Genomic DNA, 20,734 nt, shown 5'->3' with positions numbered 1-20,734 from the left:
CGTCTCAGCTGACATTACCCAAAATTATCTTGGCAAACTCCATGCACTCCTGGAGGTAGCCTCTTGTAAATTACAAACACATGTGGTTTCCAATTCCTTCTTGAAGATGTGTAACATTTTAAGGAAGGTTTCATACCGTTAACTTCTACAGGAAGTAACGTGGGTGTAATCCTAGTCAAAATCATCATCTAGTTGGGTTTACAGAGCATCCATAATTGTGGTGGGTACCCTACAGATCATATAGAAAACTACCTTCTGACCATTTAACTTTCTTTTATACTGAAAATGGCAGCACGTCACCTTCTGAACTCGTTTCTTACAGCACAGAATTTTAAAAGGGAAGAAAAATGGTGATGACTTCAGGTTACAGATTGACTGTGTTCACTGCCTTTGAAACATACTTTCAGGGAAAAAAAGTATTGCCCCATGGTATCCACCAAGCTCTGTCCTATATACCTCTGGAGGAAACAGCCTGAAAAGGTTTCACGGTAGCTAGGCCAAGCCCTGGACTTCTGAAAGACCTCTCACAGTAACATGAGAGTGTGAAACAGCAGGAGGCTGAGAAATGTACTGTGAAGAATGGAGAAAAAAGAAACAGCCTTACAAATAAGCACATTTGGAAAAAAAAAAAAAACTGAAGGATTTCAAAAGATCAGTCCTAATTTAAGAAGGAAGCGTGGGTACCTTACCATTTGAACCTAAAATAATATACCCAGGGCAAGACAAATTTCAGAAGACATGACACTCTTGAAATACAGAATTTTATTTAGAAACTGTTTAAAAGTAGCAAAAAACCCTGTCAAGACAGACCAGGTGGAAAATGGGTTCCCAATAAAATGGAATTTTAGGGCAACAAAAGTCTAAAAGGCCACAAAAGAGAAATAGCACCACTGTTATTTGAACAATGGCTAGTTACTTGCATTTTTTGGCATTGTTAATCACTGAATCTGGGTTTTCCTCTGAATTCCACACAGAGCATGCACTACACAACAATTTTATCATAAAATACCTGCTTGCTACACACATTTTAGGACAAGCTACCACCAGAAACAAATCAATACAAATACATCAGGGGCAGAACAATCTCAGTAGTGGGTAACACATTTTGCAGAATTCTGCCGAACAAAGGAACTGAATAGGCTGTGGGCAAAGCAAATGAGGGAGTTAAGGAATGAAATATTTTAAATATTAATAATTAACTCAGACATGGTACTGTATTTTCTGCAAAAGAAAATTAACATTTAGTAACACGCTAACATTTTTATCTCCGAAGAGATTAGTGCACTGGCAAAGTATTCCGATAACAGTGGAGGGCTGTGGACAGCAGGTACCGAAAACACCCAGCCTTGCAGATCCCAAGGTAGCAGTGGCCTTCCTTCACTGATCACTCCCTTTGCCAGAGGTCCAGAAAGAACTTGCAGCATGATCACCTGCCTGCTGAACTTCCACTCTAAGCAGCAAACTTTAAGGAGCCAAAGAGGAGTCCCCAGTGGGCAAGGGGAGCAGAGAAGAGAAACATGTTAAATGTAAACTTAAAAGACAGTAAAATGGGACACAACCCCCATTCAAATCCCAGAGATGCGGGCAAGTCCCCAAAAGTAGTTGTTAGATTTAAAAACTGGACACACCTCATTTCAAAAAAAACAAAACAAAACAACAACAACAAAACACAGTACATAGAAATATCAGGGATAACTGGAAAAATCACCAGAGAAATGTTCTATGAAAATCAAGCTCTTCGACTCAACATGTCTCAGGGCTGAAACACACCCCTCTATTCATCCAGGCAACAATGCCTCTTGCTTCTTATCAGGGATGCAACTGGTCAAGGACACTAAATGGCTTTACAAAGCAACTTTTCAAACTTTCCTTTTGGGCCAAGGTCTGGGCCTATGAGGATCAGGCAGCCCCGTGAGGGCTGGGAACAGCAGGTCCCAAAGGTTCCAGGTTCTGGCCCTTCCTTCCCAGACACAATGTCAAACACACAGAAGCTCCTGTCATGTTACATTTGACATTTTGAAATATGGAAGCATCTTTTAAATACTCTTAAGGCATTTATTTATTAAAACGTTCTCTGTCAAGATTTCACATTAGCTTAAAATTCAAACCAGTCTTTACACTTCTCTACTGAGGTCTCCCCCTTCTCCAGCCATCAGTGCTACCAGCATCCACACAGTGAGCCCCATGGTCAGCCTCTTTGTTCCCTGGGTGAACCAACTAGATGTTAATACTGCTCTGCTACAAGGTAAAAGCTCCTAACTCAAACTTATTGGAAAAGGAGTGAAACTTCTGCAAAGTGCACTTTAAGAAGAGGTACTTTTTGCTTATGAAAAGAAACCAGTGAGTCCTCTAAGAATAATAAAAGGGAATATTTTACAGTTAAGCACATGATTTGGAGTGAAGAATTCGGATGATGCTCAGCTGGTCCAGGCTGTTAATACTCTTCTTGTTCCTCCTGCGGGCCCCCTTCATCAGGTATCACGAAGCCTTCCTGAAATGGGAAAATGAGAGGGGAAAGCTATTACTCAAGGCTAAATGAAAGATCAGTTTCTACTGTGGGTTCACTTTCCTCATATTTAAAGCCTCTCAAAGTCAACGGTTCGTCCTGTCTTTACCACACACTTGGCATTTAATGGCACAAGGCCAAGTGACCACTATTTTATTAGTTAGGCAGTGGAATCACATCCCACAAAAGGCAAAAACTGAGCACAAATTTACTCTCAATCTTTCAGGGGTGATGGATGTGTACACTGTCTTGATTATGGTGATGATCTCACACATCAAGTTGTACTTAAATATGTGCAGTTCATTATGTCAATAAAGTTGTTTAAGAAAATTTACCCTCAAAAATCCCTGAAGTCACCATAATGGTGCCATACCATCTCCTCTCAATAACTGTCCATACAGCCAGCTTTTCCTTCATTCATTCTTTTGCCTGCACTTAGGAACCATGCACACATGCTACTGCAGGTGTTGTGGGTGTTCTGTTTACCCAAAACACCCACAACACACGTAATAGCTGCAAGGCTGAGCCAACATCAGAAGCATGGGAAAACATCACACCCATGGCTCCCACCTCAAACTTACTCCAGGGCATCTGGCATGTGCTAATGGCCACAATGCCATAAGAATTTAAACTTCCCCTTCAACCTCCATCTTTTTTTAACTAAATATCTATGGCTAAATTTACTTAAGCTATGACTACTAAAATAATACTCAGACTAGATCGAGGACACCTATATCTTCAACCCCTTTGTTTGTATTATCTGGCACAGAGCAAGCCCGAAATAAGGATTTATTGAACAAATTATCAACTTTTCAGTCATCTGTCTTAATCCCCCCAAATTCACTTGATATGTTTAGAGCACACTATTAGTAACAGCATTAATGCTGCCTTATATTTGTATACTGCCACATACTATGAAACACGTAGACATATACTGTAGTTTGATCCTAAAGACCTTGCTAGGCATGCAGAAGAATTATAAATAATTGCAGCCATTAAACAGTGGACACAGCAAGATGTCAAATCCTAAATCTAGGGAAAATCAGTTTTCCTTGTTCAGCTAACATAGCATGATTAATATCAGCAGATATGGCTGTGTAATACACATGGATCCCAAGAAACTTGACCACAAAGCACTTTGCGGAAATAGGAACCAGATACACTCCAGGTTGGGAGGAAAAAGGTACACTCTGACAGCTGTGGGCAGCAGACATCAAATAGGGGTCATGTGCCTGGTTCTCCAGGGCACGCCTAGGGCCCTATTAAAAAGAAGGCAGACCTCAGGCTGAGGGGTCCAAGCTGAAAGGGGTGGAGTGGGGATAGGGGGGTTAAGAGCACCTTGTGGCACTCATGACCTATCAGTGGTCACAAACTACAGAAGCAGGGCAGCCAGCCACCTGAGTGTCCTATGCCTGCCTCAAAGGCTCACAGACCTCAAGGCAGAGGCTGAAGCTGGGCAGTAGTGCCCTCTCTGGCTGACTTTAAGGGTCAAAGATGAAGTCTTTTGATGAATGTTATGCTGAAACACAGCAAGCATCAGTACTGAGTTTGCCGAAACCAACCAGAAAAAATATTTTTATCTTCTCTTAGGTGGCAAAATGGCAAGAAAATATCCTCACGTCAATACGTACATCTGTGGCATAGAGAATGTCCACAATCCTCTGCAATACAGGGTTGTTTTCCCCCTCGTTCTCCTGGCAAATCAATTCAATGTTCCTTAGCTTTCCAAAGTAGAAATCTCTCTCTTTCTCCAAGTCTTCGACGGTAAGTTTCAATACGTTGACCTGCACAAAACATTAGAAAGGGTTAGACACCTGGCATTCGTGCACCAACAACACATCAGATAAACTTCTAACCCAAAAGGAGATGTGGGCTTTCATCAAACTCTCTAACAAGGACAAAACCCCACTTTAGTTTAATGTCAATTTTCTTCAGCCCCAGATAAATAACACGGGCTTGTTCATGGCACCCTGACTATAACAATTCCCAGGAAAGGGCAGGCTATATCATGGAACATGCAGGAACTTCTCAGGGACTAAGACAAGATCAAAGAGAAAAACCCATAGGAGCCTGAGACAAATACAGAAGCAGAATCTACAACCTGGCCCAGCAGAGTGGCTGCCCATCATATACTGAGTCCTTACCAGGGCACTTGGTCAATCAAGTTCAGGTCTTTCTGCAAGTTGAAGTCAATGGTAAGAGAGGGTCTGGTCCAAGGGAGCAAGGTAGAAATGATAAGCCAGGAGGGGAAAACTATCTAAAGATGACTAATACTAGCCAAAGACAGCTAGCACTGAGGCAGGCCTGGGCATGGAAACTCAATGGTTCTTTCTCCCCCCAGTATGTTGGGGCTAGGGGACGATCCATGACTCAAAAGAAAAGCATCCTCTGATGAGAGGGTCCCTGCATCACTCTCTCTCCCAAGAGAGTTTCAAAAGGGAGAGAAGACAGCAGAGGCAGGGAGCAGACCCCACCACATTCCACCGCTAGCTCCCCTGAGCATCTTGTCAGCTCACACCACTTGTGCTGCAGGATCGTCCAGGAGCCCCATTGAGGGACTCTAATTTCCACAAAGGGGCAATGAAGAAATAAATCTCAGTGCTTGCGCCAGGACTCTATCCAGCCACAAGTAATAGAAGTCGTAACACTCTCACAGCCCTTTGTGTATTTTAAGCACGGTATGTCTTCGTTCCAGTATACTCAAATCTATAATGTGAATTCAATTTAACTCTCACCGAATGCAAAATACATGGCATAGGGTGCAGCATAAAATCCTCACAGGCCTTACAGGCTAGGGCCCCGTGGAAGGCCGAGCCAGGGAATCAAAGGTACAGCTGCTGAGAACAATTTGGGTAGCAGGGAATTCTGAGAGCCAGAAACACCAGAGAAATCTAGTCTACCTTCTGAACTTCTAGCTGCAAAAACAAGGAAACAGCTTATCCAGCTTCCCTGATGAAGAAGCCAGACCCAGCCGAAGGGATCAAATCCTGTCCCTTCGTAACCTGCAGTTGAGAAGCATCCAGAGATGATCCAGAAGCAGGTGACTGGAACCACCAGAACCATTCTGTCAAAGAATTAATTTCAACGTTCAACATCAAAGGCCTGAAAAGACCAAACTAGAGTCAAGGTTCTAGACACCCTCTCACTATTCCTTTAGCAACCACAGAAATCACTTTTAAAAATAACTGAAAGGATTTCCCTGGCAGTCCAGTGGTTAAGACTCCGCGCTTCCAATGCAGGGGGCATGGGTTCGATCCCTGGTGGGGGAACTAAGATCCCACATTCCGCACGGCCAAAAAGTAATCCCCCAAAAAATTTTTTTAATAAGTAAAAATAATTGAAAGTTTCAATAAAGTACTAACACCACCTAGTCACCAGCAAAACGAAATCATCCATCTGCCCCCACCCTCCCCACCCCTGCTTTAACTGCTATTTGTTGCCTTTCCTTAAACTGTCAGTCACTCCCAAAGTGGAGTGAGTACAAGAAGGGGACAAAAGGGCAAGAGTAGACTATCCCCAGTAGTGGAAGCTGCCTTGGATCTTCAGCCCAAGGTCCATGAGCCAGGGAAGAGGCCTTCTAGTCACAAGAGAAGGAAAGGGAAGTCAAAACAGCTTCACGAGGCACGGTGGCTTGGAGTCCATCTGTACACACACGTTACACTAGTGCCTCCCTCACAAACCCACTGAACACTTCTCTGGCCTACAAATCAACAAGGGCACCAGAACCCAGCCGGATTGGTCCCACCCACAAGGCCAAAGCAGCAGCCCTCCTTGACATCACTCAATAACTATGAATCCACAAGAAACAACACGCATAGACTAAGTCATCAGCTTTCACTTGGCACTCTTCTAACTGCTTATTTATAAGGTTATTAAAAATCTGTGGCCAGTAATCAGCGTCACTCTTAGAACACTCTCTTATAGTTAAGTAACAGCTGTAACCTAAGAAGCCCAAGGAGAATGCTTTGGGCCTGCACTGGCCAATAAGGTAGCTATGAGCCACATGTGGTGTTTTGAGCCCTTGAAATGTGGCCAGTGCAATTGAGACAGGCTGTAAAGATCAAACACACACTGGATTACAAAGACCTAGTACAATGTTCAAATGTAAAACATCTCACTGATAATTATTTGTAATGATCGCATGTCAGAATGCTAATATTTTAGATATACTGGGTAATGTGTTATTTGAATTAATGTAACCTGTTTCTTGTTACTCTTTTCAATGTGGCTACCAGAAAACTTGAAGTTCTATATGTGCCTCACATTTCTGGTTTACATTCTATTTCTACTGAACATCAGTACTTTGGACTAAAATCAACTAAAAGAACATTTCTCCAGGATGACTTAACAGTGTGGAATCACTGCAGATCTCCCAAAGTTTATGAACACCACAAGGTAATTTATGTAGAATACACTGTTCTCCTCTTAGCCCACCAAGCCCATGTGGCTCTACTTTCCCCACATCAGTCGTGTCCCCCAGACCTCCACATCTTTATCAAGAAGGGTCACCACTTCAAATACTTTCAGGGTTAGAGACATCATGTAAATGAGCCATGGGAGTCAGTAACAGGGTGTGCTCAGGACTTTGGCAACCTGGAAAGAATCTAAAATCCTTCATATTAAAAAGAATAATAATAAAAATCAAAACCCTGTTCAGGCCAAACAAATCAGTTCTGAGGCAGGGCTGGACCAGCTGGCTGTGAGCTGGGTCCAAACCTCAACTCAGGCTATTTAACCTCTCCAAGCCGCACTGTCCTCTGTAACACTTCACACGGCTGCTGCAAAAATGAAAGAAAATGCTTAGAAGAGCACTGGCGCTCACACTCTAAAAACGGTAGTTTTGTTTTTGCTATTAACAGTTGTGTGTTTCACCAAAAAAAATCTAACTCCTATGAACTTTTAAAACATACTTCAGGGCTTCCCTGGTGGCGCAGTGATTGAGAGTCTGCCTGCCGATGCAGGGGACACGGGTTCATGCCCTGGTCTGGGAAGATCCCACATGCCGCGGAGGGGCTGGGCCCGTGAGCCATGGCCGCTGAGCCGGCGCGTCCGGAGCCTGTGCTCCGCAATGGGAGAGGCCACAGCAGTTAGAGGCCCGCGTACGGCAAAAAAAAAAAAAAAAAAAAACATACTGCAGAACCTATTTCACTCTATCAAGCCCATAGACAAGAACCGTAACAATCACAACTGTCTTTCATCCACTGCCATTTACCCCATTTATCCCAAACACCCTTCCAGGTACTTGGCAAAACATCACCTCATGAAATCCGCTCAAATACCGTGACCAAAGTATTAGCCCCACTGCATACGAGGCAGTGAATTCGGAGAGGTTAACTGACTTGCCCCAAGTAGAAGTTAAGTGGCAGAGCCAGGATGCGCCCCAAATCTACGCAACCCAAAGTCAGTGCTCCCTCACACCGGACACCAGTTGAACAGCAGTCCCATGGAACCCACTGCATCTTCTCCTGGAGAGCACAAGGCCAACCCAGTGCTGGCTGCCAGGCCTCGGCAATGACACCTCTTTGCCCTATTTCTCACTGAGACTGCTTCCTGTGTACACCTGTGCCTGGACACCAACAGTTACAGGGAAGGCTCCTTATTCTCCAGGACTTATGCACTCACAGTGACAGTGCCCACAGGGTGCTTGAGGCTGCCACAACAATGGGGATGGTGACCCTGTCACTTCCACGCTCCCAAGGCACCTGTGACCATGAGGCACACACAAATCAAAGAATGAAAAAGACCAAATGTGATCTTTGAGCAGGCTTTTGTGTCCTGATTTCCCAGAAGTATGATCTGGGTCACAAGAGCTTCTGGATTAAAGTGAGGCCATTTCCTCCAGGCTTTAGGACTTGGCTTTTAAAAGGAAAGTAAAAGGGTTCAATCCCGAAGTCACAGGAATCGCAGAGCATCCTTGATTTTAAATCTGGAATTAATCAAGAGAATCATCCAAAAGCAAACAAACAAATAAAACTATAAGAATTAGTGAGAAAATGTCTAAAAGTCTAAAATTTGTTCTGATCTACAGAGACCTCTCCCAAGTACCTTCAGGATATTTAATCCTGAAGACGTTTCAAATCATCGACCTATTAAGAACAGAAAAGCAATAGGCTTTGCTTACCAGTTCCACTCTCAACTTGATACTCTAGTGGCCCAGGATTTCAGCAGAGAGACTGCGGAATCTTTTTTTAAATTATCATTTAGAAGGGAAATCTATCTTTTGTCAGAGCCAAAATTCAGGAGACATTCTCCGAATCCCACAGAACCCTGACAGCATTCCAAAGACTTTCAACAGGGTTCCATCGTATGGGCAGGTTTCCAAACAGACATGGGTTTCTAACAGAAATAGATGTAACAGCACTCAAAAATGCCGGGTCCCTCTCTCTTCCATCGTCACCTCCAGGCTCGCAGTGCCCACCAGCTCCAAAGTGCTCACACGTGTCATGAAGACTGCTTTGGTATGCACACAAGGCAGGTCTTCCCACAAGAACACAGACAAGCCTCCCTGGTCAGGGCAGCAAGCACCTTTCCCCCAAGGTGGCTCCTGTCTTGGACACAAGAGGTGCCTACCTGCTGCATCAATTCGGCTGCTTCATCATCCCCGTTCCCCACACCAGGATTCTTCCGCACCACGCCCGGGCCAGCCTTAGGGGTTGCAGTAGTTCTGTGCGTTGCAATGGGCCTCTGTGGAGCTGAGAGGAGCAGAGTTGTTTTTTTTTTTTTTTAAGAGGAGAAATTTCAAGACAAACAAGAACCCACCAGACAACAAAAGGAGGCTGTGACCAACTGCCCTCCACAGCTATGCAGTGAGGAGACCCAACAGAGAGAGCCCAGCATGCAAGACTGCACCCCATGTTTGCCCAAAGTGGTTTTTCATCCTGGCAGCACATTTAAGTACCAATTTTAGCCACGATCTTTCGTGCTGGGAATAAGTCCTTTGGCGTGGCCTTTTTTCCGCTGGGGTGGACAGGACTATCATCTGAAAGAGGCAAAGTCATCCTGGTACATACAGATGATCTACCTTAACCCAGCTCCAACCACATCCACAGACAGGGCAGCTTTATGGAGCAAAGGAAAACTTCAGGCCAGGAGCTCACAATCCCAGCTGTTGTGGGGTGCCCACAATTCCCCATCTGGAAAGTAAGGTGCCTCCTAACTCAGAACCTCAGGCTCCTTGGATTGGGAAGATGAGAGGGTAGAGCCTGCTTTGACCACTAATGACTTCAAAACCCCGTCCTGCTTCCCTTTTAAAAGGTGTTTAGAAGGGTTAGGAGAGAAAAGCAGCACACTGACCAGTACTTAAAGATTTCTCTCAGTATGAATGGCCAAAACAGACAAAGACGAGGAAAAAGCGACAAGGAGCCAATCTATCTACAAGTTAAAATAATTAAGAATAATCAAGAATGGGCTACCTCAAGGTAAATTTATCATTCATGATTTTATTCATTCAGCAAGTATTTTGTAAAGCTTGTACATTATGCCAGGCTTAAAAATATCTCATTTTCCTGACATCCCAAACTGTTCAATAACCATCAGGCCTTTCACCCACAGTAACAGGCATTTCCGCTGGAGGATCTCTAGCATATGTTTAACCTGAAGACTAAATACTTAATGCAAGTCTCCACATGCCTGTTAGCAGCATCTGAAACATGAAATGCACAGGGTTATCTATGCAGTTCCCCATTCTAAGAAGCTAAAGAATAAAAGTACTCAATATTTGGAGAAATCTGAACCCTCATATACTCTGCTGATGGGAAAATAAAATGATTCAGTCACTTTGGAAAACCGTCAGGTAGTTCTGTCAAAGGTTAAACACAGAGTTACCATATGACCCAACAATTCTGCTCCAAGAGTATATATTCTTGGAGACAACCCTCAGAATGGGAGAAAATATTTGCAAATGAAGCAACTGACAAAGGATTAATCTCCAAAATTTACAAGCAGCTCATGCAGCTCAGTATCAAAAAAACAAACAACCCAATCCAAAAATGGGCAGAAGACCTAAATAGACATTTCTCCAAAGAAGATATACAGATTGCCAACGAACATATGAAAGGATGCTCAACATCACTAATCATTAGAGAAATGCAAATCAAAACTACAATGAGGTATCACCTCACACCAGTCAGAATGGCCATCATCAGAATATCTACAAACAATAAATGCTGGAGAGGGTGTGGAGAAAAGGGAATCTTGCACTGTTGCTGCGAGTGTAAAATGATAGCCACTATGGAGAACAGTATGGATGTTCCTTAAAAAACTAAAAACAGAACTACCATATGACCCAGCAATCCCACTACTGGGCATATACGCTGAGAAAACCATAATTTAAAAAGAGTCATGGGGCTTCCCTGGTGGCACAGTGGTTGAGAGTCCGCCTGCCAATGCATGGGACACAGGTTTGTGCCCCGGTCCAGGAAGATCCCACATGCCATGGAGCGGCTAGGCCCGTGAGGCATGGTCGCTGAACCTGCACGTCCGGAGCCTGTGCTCCACAACGGGAGAGTCCACAACAGCGAGAGGCCCACGTACCGCAAAAAAAAAAAAAAAAAGAGTCATGTACCACAATGTTCACTGCAGCTCTATTTACAATAGCCAGGACATGGAAGCAACCTAAGTGTCCACTGACAGATGAATGGATAAAGAAGATGTGGCACAAATATACAGTGGAATATTACTCAGCCATAAAAAGAAACGATATTGAGTTATTTGTAGTGAGGTGGATGGACTTAAGAGTCTGTCCTACAGAGTGAAATAAGTCAGAAAGAGAAAAACAAATACTGTATGCTAACACATATATATGGAATCTAAAGAAAAAAAAAATGGTTCTGAAGAACCTAGGGGCAGGACAGGAAAAAACACACAGACGTAGAGAATGGACTTGAAGACAGGGGGAGGGGGAACGATAAGCTGGGACGAAGTGGGACAGTGGCATGGACTTATACCTACTACCAAATGTGAAATAGATAGCTAGTGGGATGCAACCGCATAGCACAGGGAGATCAGCTCGGTGCTTTGTGACCACCTAGAGGGGTGGGATAGGAAGGGTGGGAGGGAGACACAAAAGGGAGGAGATATGGGGATATATCTATATTTATAGCTGATTCACTTTGTTATAAAGCAGAAACACACCACTGTAAAGCAATTATACTCCAATAAAGACGTTAAAAAAAATTTTTTTAAAAAAAGAGTATATACTCTTGGATATATACCCCAAGAGAAAACATACGCCCACACAGAAACTTGTATATGAATGGTCATAGCAGCATTGTTCCTAAGAGCTAAAAACTGAAAAGAACTCAAATCACCATCAACTGATGACTAAATAAAATGTGCTACAACCATACAATAGAATGTTATTTAGCCATAAAAAGGAATGGAATACTGATATATGATACAATATGGATGAACCTTGAAAACATTATGCTAAATGAAAGAAGCCAGACACAAAAGACTATGTATTCTATAATCCCACTCAGAAATGTTCAGAATAAGTAAATCCATAGACAGAGAGTGGATTAGTAGTTGCTTAGGATTGGCAGGGAAGGAGGAGAGTTGGGGGAAAATGGGAAGTGACTGCTATTAAGCACACATGAGGTTTCTTCTGGGGGGTAATGAAAATGTTCTAAAACTGATTATGGCAATAGTAGAACACACCTATGAATGTACTAAAAACCATTCAATTGTATACTTTAAATGGGTGAATTGTATGGTAAGTGAATCAGAGCTCAATAAAGCTATCAAAATTACAAAGTACTCAATGTCCCTCTCTACCTACCAGATGGATCAGCCTCTCTCAAGGTACTACACGACTTTAAGTAACGTTCTTGCCACCTTCTGAGGAGGAGTTAGCATCTGCAGAACATCCACCCTGCCCCAAAGTATATGTTCTGTGAGTGTACTACTGCAAACAATTTGGGGAAATCTACCAGGACAAGACTTTTAAAGAAAGTGTCTAAAAACAGCCTCCCCCTGACTCCTAGATTCTGCTGGCAGCACAGAACTTAGCACTCTAGGGATGGCAGGGAAGCCGTGAGTAAGCGCAGGAAGCTGGTCTGCAGACAGAACAATGACACAGAGCCAAGAGCAGGCCCCAAGAGACCTAGAAAGCTCCTTCAGTTCCTGGGAGTTCAGGTATGGTTGTAACTTCCCATCCGAGGGCTCTAAGATGAAATGCCCTTGTGTTCAAACTAACTCTCTTTTATGTGAGCTAACCTGAGGGACGTCTATTCCAACTAAAGTGTGTTGGCCAAATCGATACAGTAACTCATTCAGGCCTCAAGAACAGCCCTCTAGGGGCAAGTACAGAAATTCCCCTTTTACAGAGGAGGAAACAGCAGGGTAGAGGTGAAGTGATTACACAGGCCTCCAGAGATCTAAGAACAAACACAGGGCCCTGATGCCACAATCCATGCCTCGGCCATGTGGCTGGGCTTATGCTCTTTAAGCTCCCTAAGCCTACGGCTACCCAAACCCTTCTGACTGACTACTATAAGAATGAATGTATTTGGAAATGGTATTTTTTGTGTGGGGGTTTTTGGGGTTTGTTTGGTTTGTTTGTTCGTTTGTTTTACCTGCACTGCTAGAGCTGAGAGGTTTCTTCGGTTTGTTCAGAGCTGGAGCAACAAGGGAGGGGGCCACCGCAGTTTCTTGACCTTGTCTGGCAGCTACAGGGTCATAGTCTTTCCCATCATAGTTTGCATCAAAAAACTTCTTGAACCACTGAACGAATTCAAAATTGTCCTGAAACTTTCCTTTTACTAATTTGTCCACAGGAATTATCTGCAGAGAAACAAAAGACTATTTAGCCCAAAGCAAGAAGAAGCTTCTGTCAAGCATCAAACATGTCCATCAAATCAGTATAAAGTTCTGCCAAAGGAGAAAAAAATATTTTAGAGGCAAGAACTAAGTGCTAAGTAAGCCCCTGGAAGTTTGTAGAGCAAGTTTCATTCAATTTGCCTTCCACAGAGTACTTAACAACAGCCAGTCCCCCTCCAAGTCCATCAAAAGAAATCAGAAATGCAAAAGAAACAAGTATCATACATTAAGTCACATATACACATCCAAACACATCCTAAGATATGTCATTCCACTGTAAAGAGTAAAGCTCCCATGGAACTTGCACAGCCACGGTGCCTGTCACAAGGTATGAAATCCAGAGCACAAACTAACCACAGGCATCCACGATGAACTGTGCTAAAAAAAATTCTGTATTAAAAATAGGTCAACGTACGGAATCAGTCCTGGGATAGACTTCTACAAAATGGTATGTTTTTCAAGTAATTCCAGTCCTATTAAACATACTTCAAAGGACCTGTAAGTTTTTTATTGTACAAGAATACTGTGTTACCAGGTATTACTTCAAATGGTGGGACTGCTGGCCAGAGCTTAATTATCTTTTAACTCTTCAAGAATTCCAGTTACAATCTGAACTATACCCACCCATCTGAGCAAATAATTTTTTAAAAATTTCTCTGTGTGACACTGAAACATTTACAAATAAAATGTTATGCCTGTAACTCACTTCAAAATAATCCACGAGTACAGGGGGAGGGGTAGAGGTATACATGAAACAAAATTGGCCCTGAGTTGATAATCACTGAGGTACATGGGAGATCACTGCACTATTCTAACTTACATACTTCAAAAATTTTCCTTATTCAAAAAAATAAATTCCATAAAAAGAAAAATTACTGCATATAATAAGCTACACCTAGTTTAAACTATGCCTGATAACTAAATGATATTCTTCCAACACAAATGTGTATTTTATATATTGTACAGAGACAAAACTAAAATAAAAATAAGACTGATTTCAAAGTAAATAAAAACCAGATACAGCAGTAAGATAATCAGGGGACGATTACAAGCTTTACTAAAAAAAATGCCCCCCCCCCCAAATGGCTTAAAGGATAAGCCCTTCTAATGGGGGGAAACTACTTAATTTTGCAATAATCTGTTATCTACCAAAACAAAGCTATTTACCCTAATGAAGCCTGGTGGTCTGTGTTTCTGGTAGCTTCAAATAACCTTGGGAGCAAAAGGGAACATTCCAGCACCTGCCAGCCATCTTCTTTGTACTTTACTATAAAAATCAAGTAGTTCTAGAATCTTCTCTATTAGAGCTACTTATTCTACCATATGGTATGCTTTACAGAAGTAAATTCAGAGATTAAACGAGTTAGACCTCAGACTAATAGAGAGTAAACAGTAATAAAATTTTTTTAAAAAATCATGGGTAGAGATTTACAGATTGATCTTTCAGACAGTTACCAATTTCATAATGAAGAAAGAAGACCGTAAGGGAACCGGGGGTAGGAGAGCAGAGGGAAACTTTGCTCCCAGTAAATTATGTTAACTGGAGAAAAGATAACCATATAAATTGGGAAAAGAAAAACAAAAATGTCCAAAGTCATGGCCCAGAATCTGTATCCTTAGTAATTACCACTAGTTAAGAAACACCCTAAATGAAAGAATAAAGTTTACTTACTTTGTCAACACCCATCCTCTTAAAACCTGCTTGTAGTATTTTGAAGTTCTGGATGTATTCGTGTTCTAGCTTAGCTTGGAATTTCACTTTCTTCAAGGCAATGGAGCCAGGGAACAGCATGTCCATAAACTGACAATAGGCAGCCCCTGAATGAGTAACAGAAGAAAATACACACTAGGTCATTAAATGCAGTAGCTATTAAAGCAGCAGAGTGAAAATTTACCCAAACCTGCTTAACCCACTAAATTTTAAAAGTTGTGAAGTGGACCTACAAAACCCCAAAGCTTCATTACCACTTGACTTCGAAATTGATAATAGGACTGTGGTTTTAGCTGGTAAGTTCTACAACACACTTGCAACCTGGAACCCCATGATGAAAAGAGGAATGTTCCCATGAAATTTTAAAACTATTCTTTATAAGAAAACCAGCATGACAATAAAATGACAACTACAAAGAAAAATGAATGTCAGCGGGAGGAGGGATTTCCCCTGTATTTCAAAGATCCATCCTCTGACACAGGTTTAAAAAAAAAGTTTTTTCTAAGATGTTTGCCTCCCTGAGCTTTTTACATCTCTAAATAAACTTACCTATTATTTTATAAACAAAGGTGAATAGAAGACATTTTTGTGTTCCTCCACTTAAATTTTTTCAATTTTAAAGGCCACTATAAGAAATTATTGCATGTATTTCATCTCATTTGCTCCCCGATTTTTCCTCCACTTGCCCATTTTTATCCATCACCACCCCCAAAAGTGTTTTCTTGGCACTTAATATTTCCAGGAATGTTACTTCTCTAATGCCTACCAAAATACACTCTCCTAATACAGGGCAGGCTTCATGTGCACTTACTGCCCTTTCAGGAAAGGAGGCAAGAAATCCAGCGACTAAGCAATAGGTGTTCTGCAGAACGAGGCCATCTTAATATGCATATTCAACTTATTTTACATCAGGCCAAATTGGTTCTCTGCCAGATCTGGCATAAACAGTGTCATTATCATTATTTTTGGAAAGATACAAAGAAAGCAGAAGCATTTCAATGACCAGAGTGACATGCTTAGTAGAAAAGAGCACCAGAAAGTGAAAGCCTGATTCTTGAGGTGGCTATTTACAGAATATATATATTCTGTAACAGAATATACTGTGGGAATTACGTACCAACAGAAATATACTGTGGGAATTACGTACCAGGCAATGAATTAGCAATATTTATGCTTCTTAAAATGGAGGCACTGGGCTTCCCTGGTGGCGCAGTGGTTGGGAGTCCGCCTGCCAATGCAGGGGACATGGGTTCGATCCCTGGTCCAGAAAGATCCCACATGCCGCAAGAGCAACTAAGCCCATGCGCCACAACTACTGAGCCTGCACTCTAGAGCCCACGAGCCACAATTACTGAAGCCCAGGCACCACAACTACTGAAGCCCGCGCACCTAGAGCCCGTGCTCCGCAACAAGAGAAGCCACCGCAGTGAGAAGCCCGCGCACCGCAACGAAGAGTAGCCCCTGCTAGCCGCAACTAGCTAAAGCCTGCTCAGAGCAACGAAGACTCTACGCAGCCAAAAATGAATAAGTAAAATAAATAAATAAATTTTAAAAAAATAAAGGAGATTTAAAAGTCATAATTTACCAATTGCAATATACAGATCTGGTTCGGATCCTGATGCATACAAATCAACTTACACACACACAGAAGATAATCTATTAAGCATCTATACCCACAGCACTGCTTTACACATGAAAGATATTCTTTCTGAACCAGCAAAATAATGTGCATTTACTAAATTCTCAGGCCATTCGTGGGACTTTCCATTCAAAACGGCAGTCATCTGCTTCTCAGAAAAAACCTGCTTGAAGAATGTTGTTTTTATTTTAGTGATAGAAGAATCCTTATAGCCATTATAAATGTAAAAACTGAGGACCAAAAACTGTGGCCAAACACTACAGAGGCAAGAGACCAAGCTTAGAACCAGACCCCAGGTATCCTGACTTCTGGTCCATTGCTCTTTTCCATGTCATTATCCACCATATTAGGACACCCTACCCTGGAATAAAGAAGCATTTCCCGAATCAGGGAAGAAAGAGGTATACCATGCTGCTACACTCTGACTGAAAAAGATTTAACAAAGAAAAACGCTGAGACCCCACTAAAAATAGACAAATCAACTGGACAATTCACACAAAAAAATGTAAACAGCTGATAAACACATTGGGAGCCAACCTAAGGAAATGAATTTTTAAGAAAATATAGCCTGGCAGTCCAGTGGTTAGGACTCTGCACTTTCACTGCCGAGGGCCTGGGTTCAATCCCTGGTCAGGGAACTAAGATCCCACAAGCCACCAGTGCAGCAAAAAAAAAAAAAAAAGTGAATTTAATAAAGTAATACCAATTTTAAAAAAATACAGCAAAGATTTACACATGAAACTTGTGTAACTTTATTTACAAGAGTAAAAAATGGAAGCAACCTATATGTCCAAAAATAGGAGCAATCAATTATGTAATTTGCACACCTTCACCTAAGAGAATATTATGCAAGCATTCAAAGCACATTTTTTTTTCAATTGTGGGGGAAAAAGCTCAAGATTTAATATTACAAGAAAAAGCAAGATACAAAAACATATCTATAAAATGTCTTCATATATGTAAAAATATCCACCTTAATATATATGCATAGGAAAAAAAAGACTAGAAGAAAACACAATGTGGAGACTTCCCTGGTGGTCCAATGGTAAAGAATCCACCTTCCAATGCAGGGGACGTGGGTTCAATCCCTGCTCAGGGAACTAAGATCCCACATGCCACGGGGCAACTAAGCCCATTAGCCACAACTACTAAGCTTGCGTGCCTCAACGAGAGAGCCCGTGTGCCACAACTAGAGAGAGAAAACCCACATGCCACAACTAGAGAGACGCCCACGCAATGCAAGGAAAGATGCCGCATGTCTCAACGAAGATCCTGCGTGCCACAACTAAGACCTGATGCAGCCAAAAATAAATAAATTAAATAAATAAATATTAAAAAATAAAAAACACAATGTATTACATTAAACCATACAAAGTTATTGCTTTTAGATCAAAAATGATTGAACAGTGGCCATCTCTGGGGACTGGTACTGAATACATTCTATTTTTAAAATATTAATTATGTACTACAATGAATATTATTTTATAATCAAACACAAAAAAAGAAGGTAAATGTTTTTTACAAAGAAGTCTGTCAGCTGCTTTTTTACAAAAGGGCTCAAAACTCCTGGCCTGTAGATGTCTCAGCTTGTTTCAGAAGAGGTTAAAAGGGGCTTTCCTTCCAGTCTCTGCCTTAATAACAAAGGCTGGCAACATAAGCAGGGTAAGAAGGGGACCCCTCAGGTCTTCCTTGGTGGTGCAGTGCTTGGGAATCCACCTGCCAATGCAGGGGACGTGGGTTCAATCCCTGGTCCGGGAAGATCCCACATGCCTCGGAGCAACTAAGCCCGTGCACCACAACTACTGAGCCTATGCTCTAGAGCCCGCGAGCCACAACTACTGAAGCCCGCATGCCACAACTACTGAAGCCTGCACGCCTAGAGCCTGTGCTCCGCAATAAGAGAAGCCACTGCAATGAGAAGCTCATCCACCTCAACGAAAAGTAGCCCCCGCTCGCCACAACTAGAGAAAGCTCACATACAGCAACAACGACCCAATGCAGCCAAAAATAAATAAATTTAAAAAAAAAAAAAAGAAGAGGACCCCTCTTACATGGCTGCTGTCCCAATGATCTGGGGCAGGAGAACAGGTCTATGTAAAATCTGTGGCTGGAAAATGCAGACAGACTTAGCGTTGGACCAGCTGTGTCATGGCACCAACCACCAAGTCTCCGCTGACTGCAGCCCTATTCTGCCAGGATCTGTGCTACAAGCACAGAACACACAAGGGCACAATGCAGCCCCTTCTCCAAAAGCTTGCAATATCTCAAGTGCACTGGCTCTCAACCCTTTTGGGTCAAGGGTCCCTTGGAGAATTAGATGAAAGCTGAAGTCAATATTCTACACAGGATAGATGCCTTTCAGGACTTCCCTGGCGGTCCAGAGGTTAGGACTCTGCACTTCCAGTGCAGGGGGCATGGGTTCGATCCCTGGTCAGGGAATTAAGATCCCACATGCTCCGTCACGGCCAAAAAAAAAAAAAAAAAGGATAAATGCCTTCCTATCAGAAAACTCTAGATTAAGAGTCCTCAAAGTTTTACACAAAGGAAACACTCTATTAAATGTAAAAGTGTTCAGGCTTTTGGAAGTAGGTGAGGCTTAAGTCATCTTAAAGGATGAATAAAATTTGGAAATAGAAGGCTGTGAGGAGTCATTAATGCAGACATTAAAAGTCGACCTCGGGCTTCCCTGGTGGCGCAGTGGTTGGGAGTCTGCCTGCCATTGCAGGGGACGCGGGTTCGTGCTCCGGTCCAGGAGGATCCCACATGCCGCGGAGCGGCTGGGCCCGTGAGCCATGGACACTGAGCCTGCGTGTCCGGAGCCTGTGCTCCGCAACAGGAGAGGCCACAGCAGTGAGAGGCCCGCGTACAGCAAAAAAAAAAAAAAAAAGTCGGCCTCGAGACATTTTAACAAGTGAAACATAATCCTATTTTAATTTTAAAAGCAAGAAACAAAACCATACAACATTGTGTGCTTGTATTTGTTACTTACTGCAACAGTCTGTAATAGCAATAGACTGGAAACAAACTAAATGTCCATTAATAGGGGACTGATCCAAGGAAATTATGGCACTACACAGCCATAAAAGAAAGGAAAGTGGCACCTGCTACATGCATATGGAACACTCTCCAGAGTGTTCAGTGCAATTAAACAGTACCACTTGTGTAAAAGGGGGGAAGAGAACACACACACAAAACACAGACAGATGGATGTTTCTGCTTGTATACACTCTCTCTGGAGGCCACCCAGCTGATAACACTGGTTACTTCAGGGTTGGGGAACTGGGTGGCTAGTAGATGGGCTTACTTTTCACAGGGAGACTTTTTGCTGTTTATCTTTTTGTTCCTTTTGAATTGTAAACCATTTGAGACTTTCAGTTATTCAAAAAGTATGTCAATTATGTTTTAAAATTATAGAAAATACTGAACGTACAGCTAAAATGAGTAACCTTGGGCAAGCTGTTTAACTTCTCTGTCTCAGTTTCTCCATCTATAAAATGGTGATGACAGTCCTTACCTCCCCCCCACCCCCCACACCGAGGTTATATAGGTAAAGCACTTTAGAAAGTGCCTGGCCTATAGTAAGAGTTCAATAAATTAAACCATAATTAGGGGGAAAAAATGCAGCTAAAAGATAACAATAACTATCACTTGTGACAATACAGCAGATTATGGTTTTCTTCTTAATGTTTCTATGAAGAAGACCTCATTACTTATAATCAGAAGAAAATAAGTTTCTTGTCTCTTGCTTTAATTAACACCAAGAGGTACTTGAAGAATTAGGCAAAATAATTTAAAGAGGTACTTCCTTGAGCAGAGAAGTGACAATAAAAAATGGTCTCTTTGAAAGGCTGCAGACTATCTGATACAGTAAAAGAAGAGTGGGGGAGGGGAGCCTGCAGGGAACGTTAGGAGGCCACTATGGCAGCAGCCTGCAAACTGAGAAGGGGTTACAGCAAAAGACCCTGCAGGAGACACAGAGAATTTTGTGAGTTAGCCTAAAAAGATGATTCTCAGGCCTGCGACACTAGAAGAATGGTGGAATTATGGCCCAAAATGGAGT

The 20,734-nt window shown here is 42.3% G+C and overlaps 1 protein-coding gene across 5 annotated transcripts in view; it reads right to left on the bottom strand.

Annotated features, from left to right (window-relative positions):
* MAPRE1 (microtubule associated protein RP/EB family member 1) overlaps positions 1-20,734 on the bottom strand; it is a 35,181-nt gene that overhangs the window by 4,390 nt on the left and 10,057 nt on the right. For 3 of the 5 annotated variants that reach the window (XM_082671220.1, XM_082671221.1, XM_082671222.1), the window contains 5 exons: positions 14,997-15,142; positions 13,081-13,288; positions 9,077-9,198; positions 4,138-4,290; positions 743-2,491 (listed from right to left, as the gene is read on the bottom strand). In XM_082671220.1, coding sequence (XP_082527346.1) covers positions 2,435-2,491; positions 4,138-4,290; positions 9,077-9,198; positions 13,081-13,288; positions 14,997-15,142 — 686 coding nt within the window. In that variant the 3' untranslated portion in view covers positions 743-2,434. Of the gene's footprint in view, positions 1-742; positions 2,492-4,137; positions 4,291-9,076; positions 9,199-13,080; positions 13,289-14,996; positions 15,143-20,734 lie in introns of those variants that run through there. The other 2 variants (XR_014297723.1, XM_082671223.1) reach the window with 2 other exon arrangements.

The sequence above is a fragment of the Grampus griseus genome (genome assembly GCF_964374135.1).
Source record: "Grampus griseus genome assembly, chromosome: 14".
Lineage (NCBI taxonomy): Eukaryota > Metazoa > Chordata > Mammalia > Artiodactyla > Delphinidae > Grampus > Grampus griseus.
Note: the sequence above shows the minus strand (reverse complement) of the source record. Positions and strands in the feature narration are given on the sequence as shown.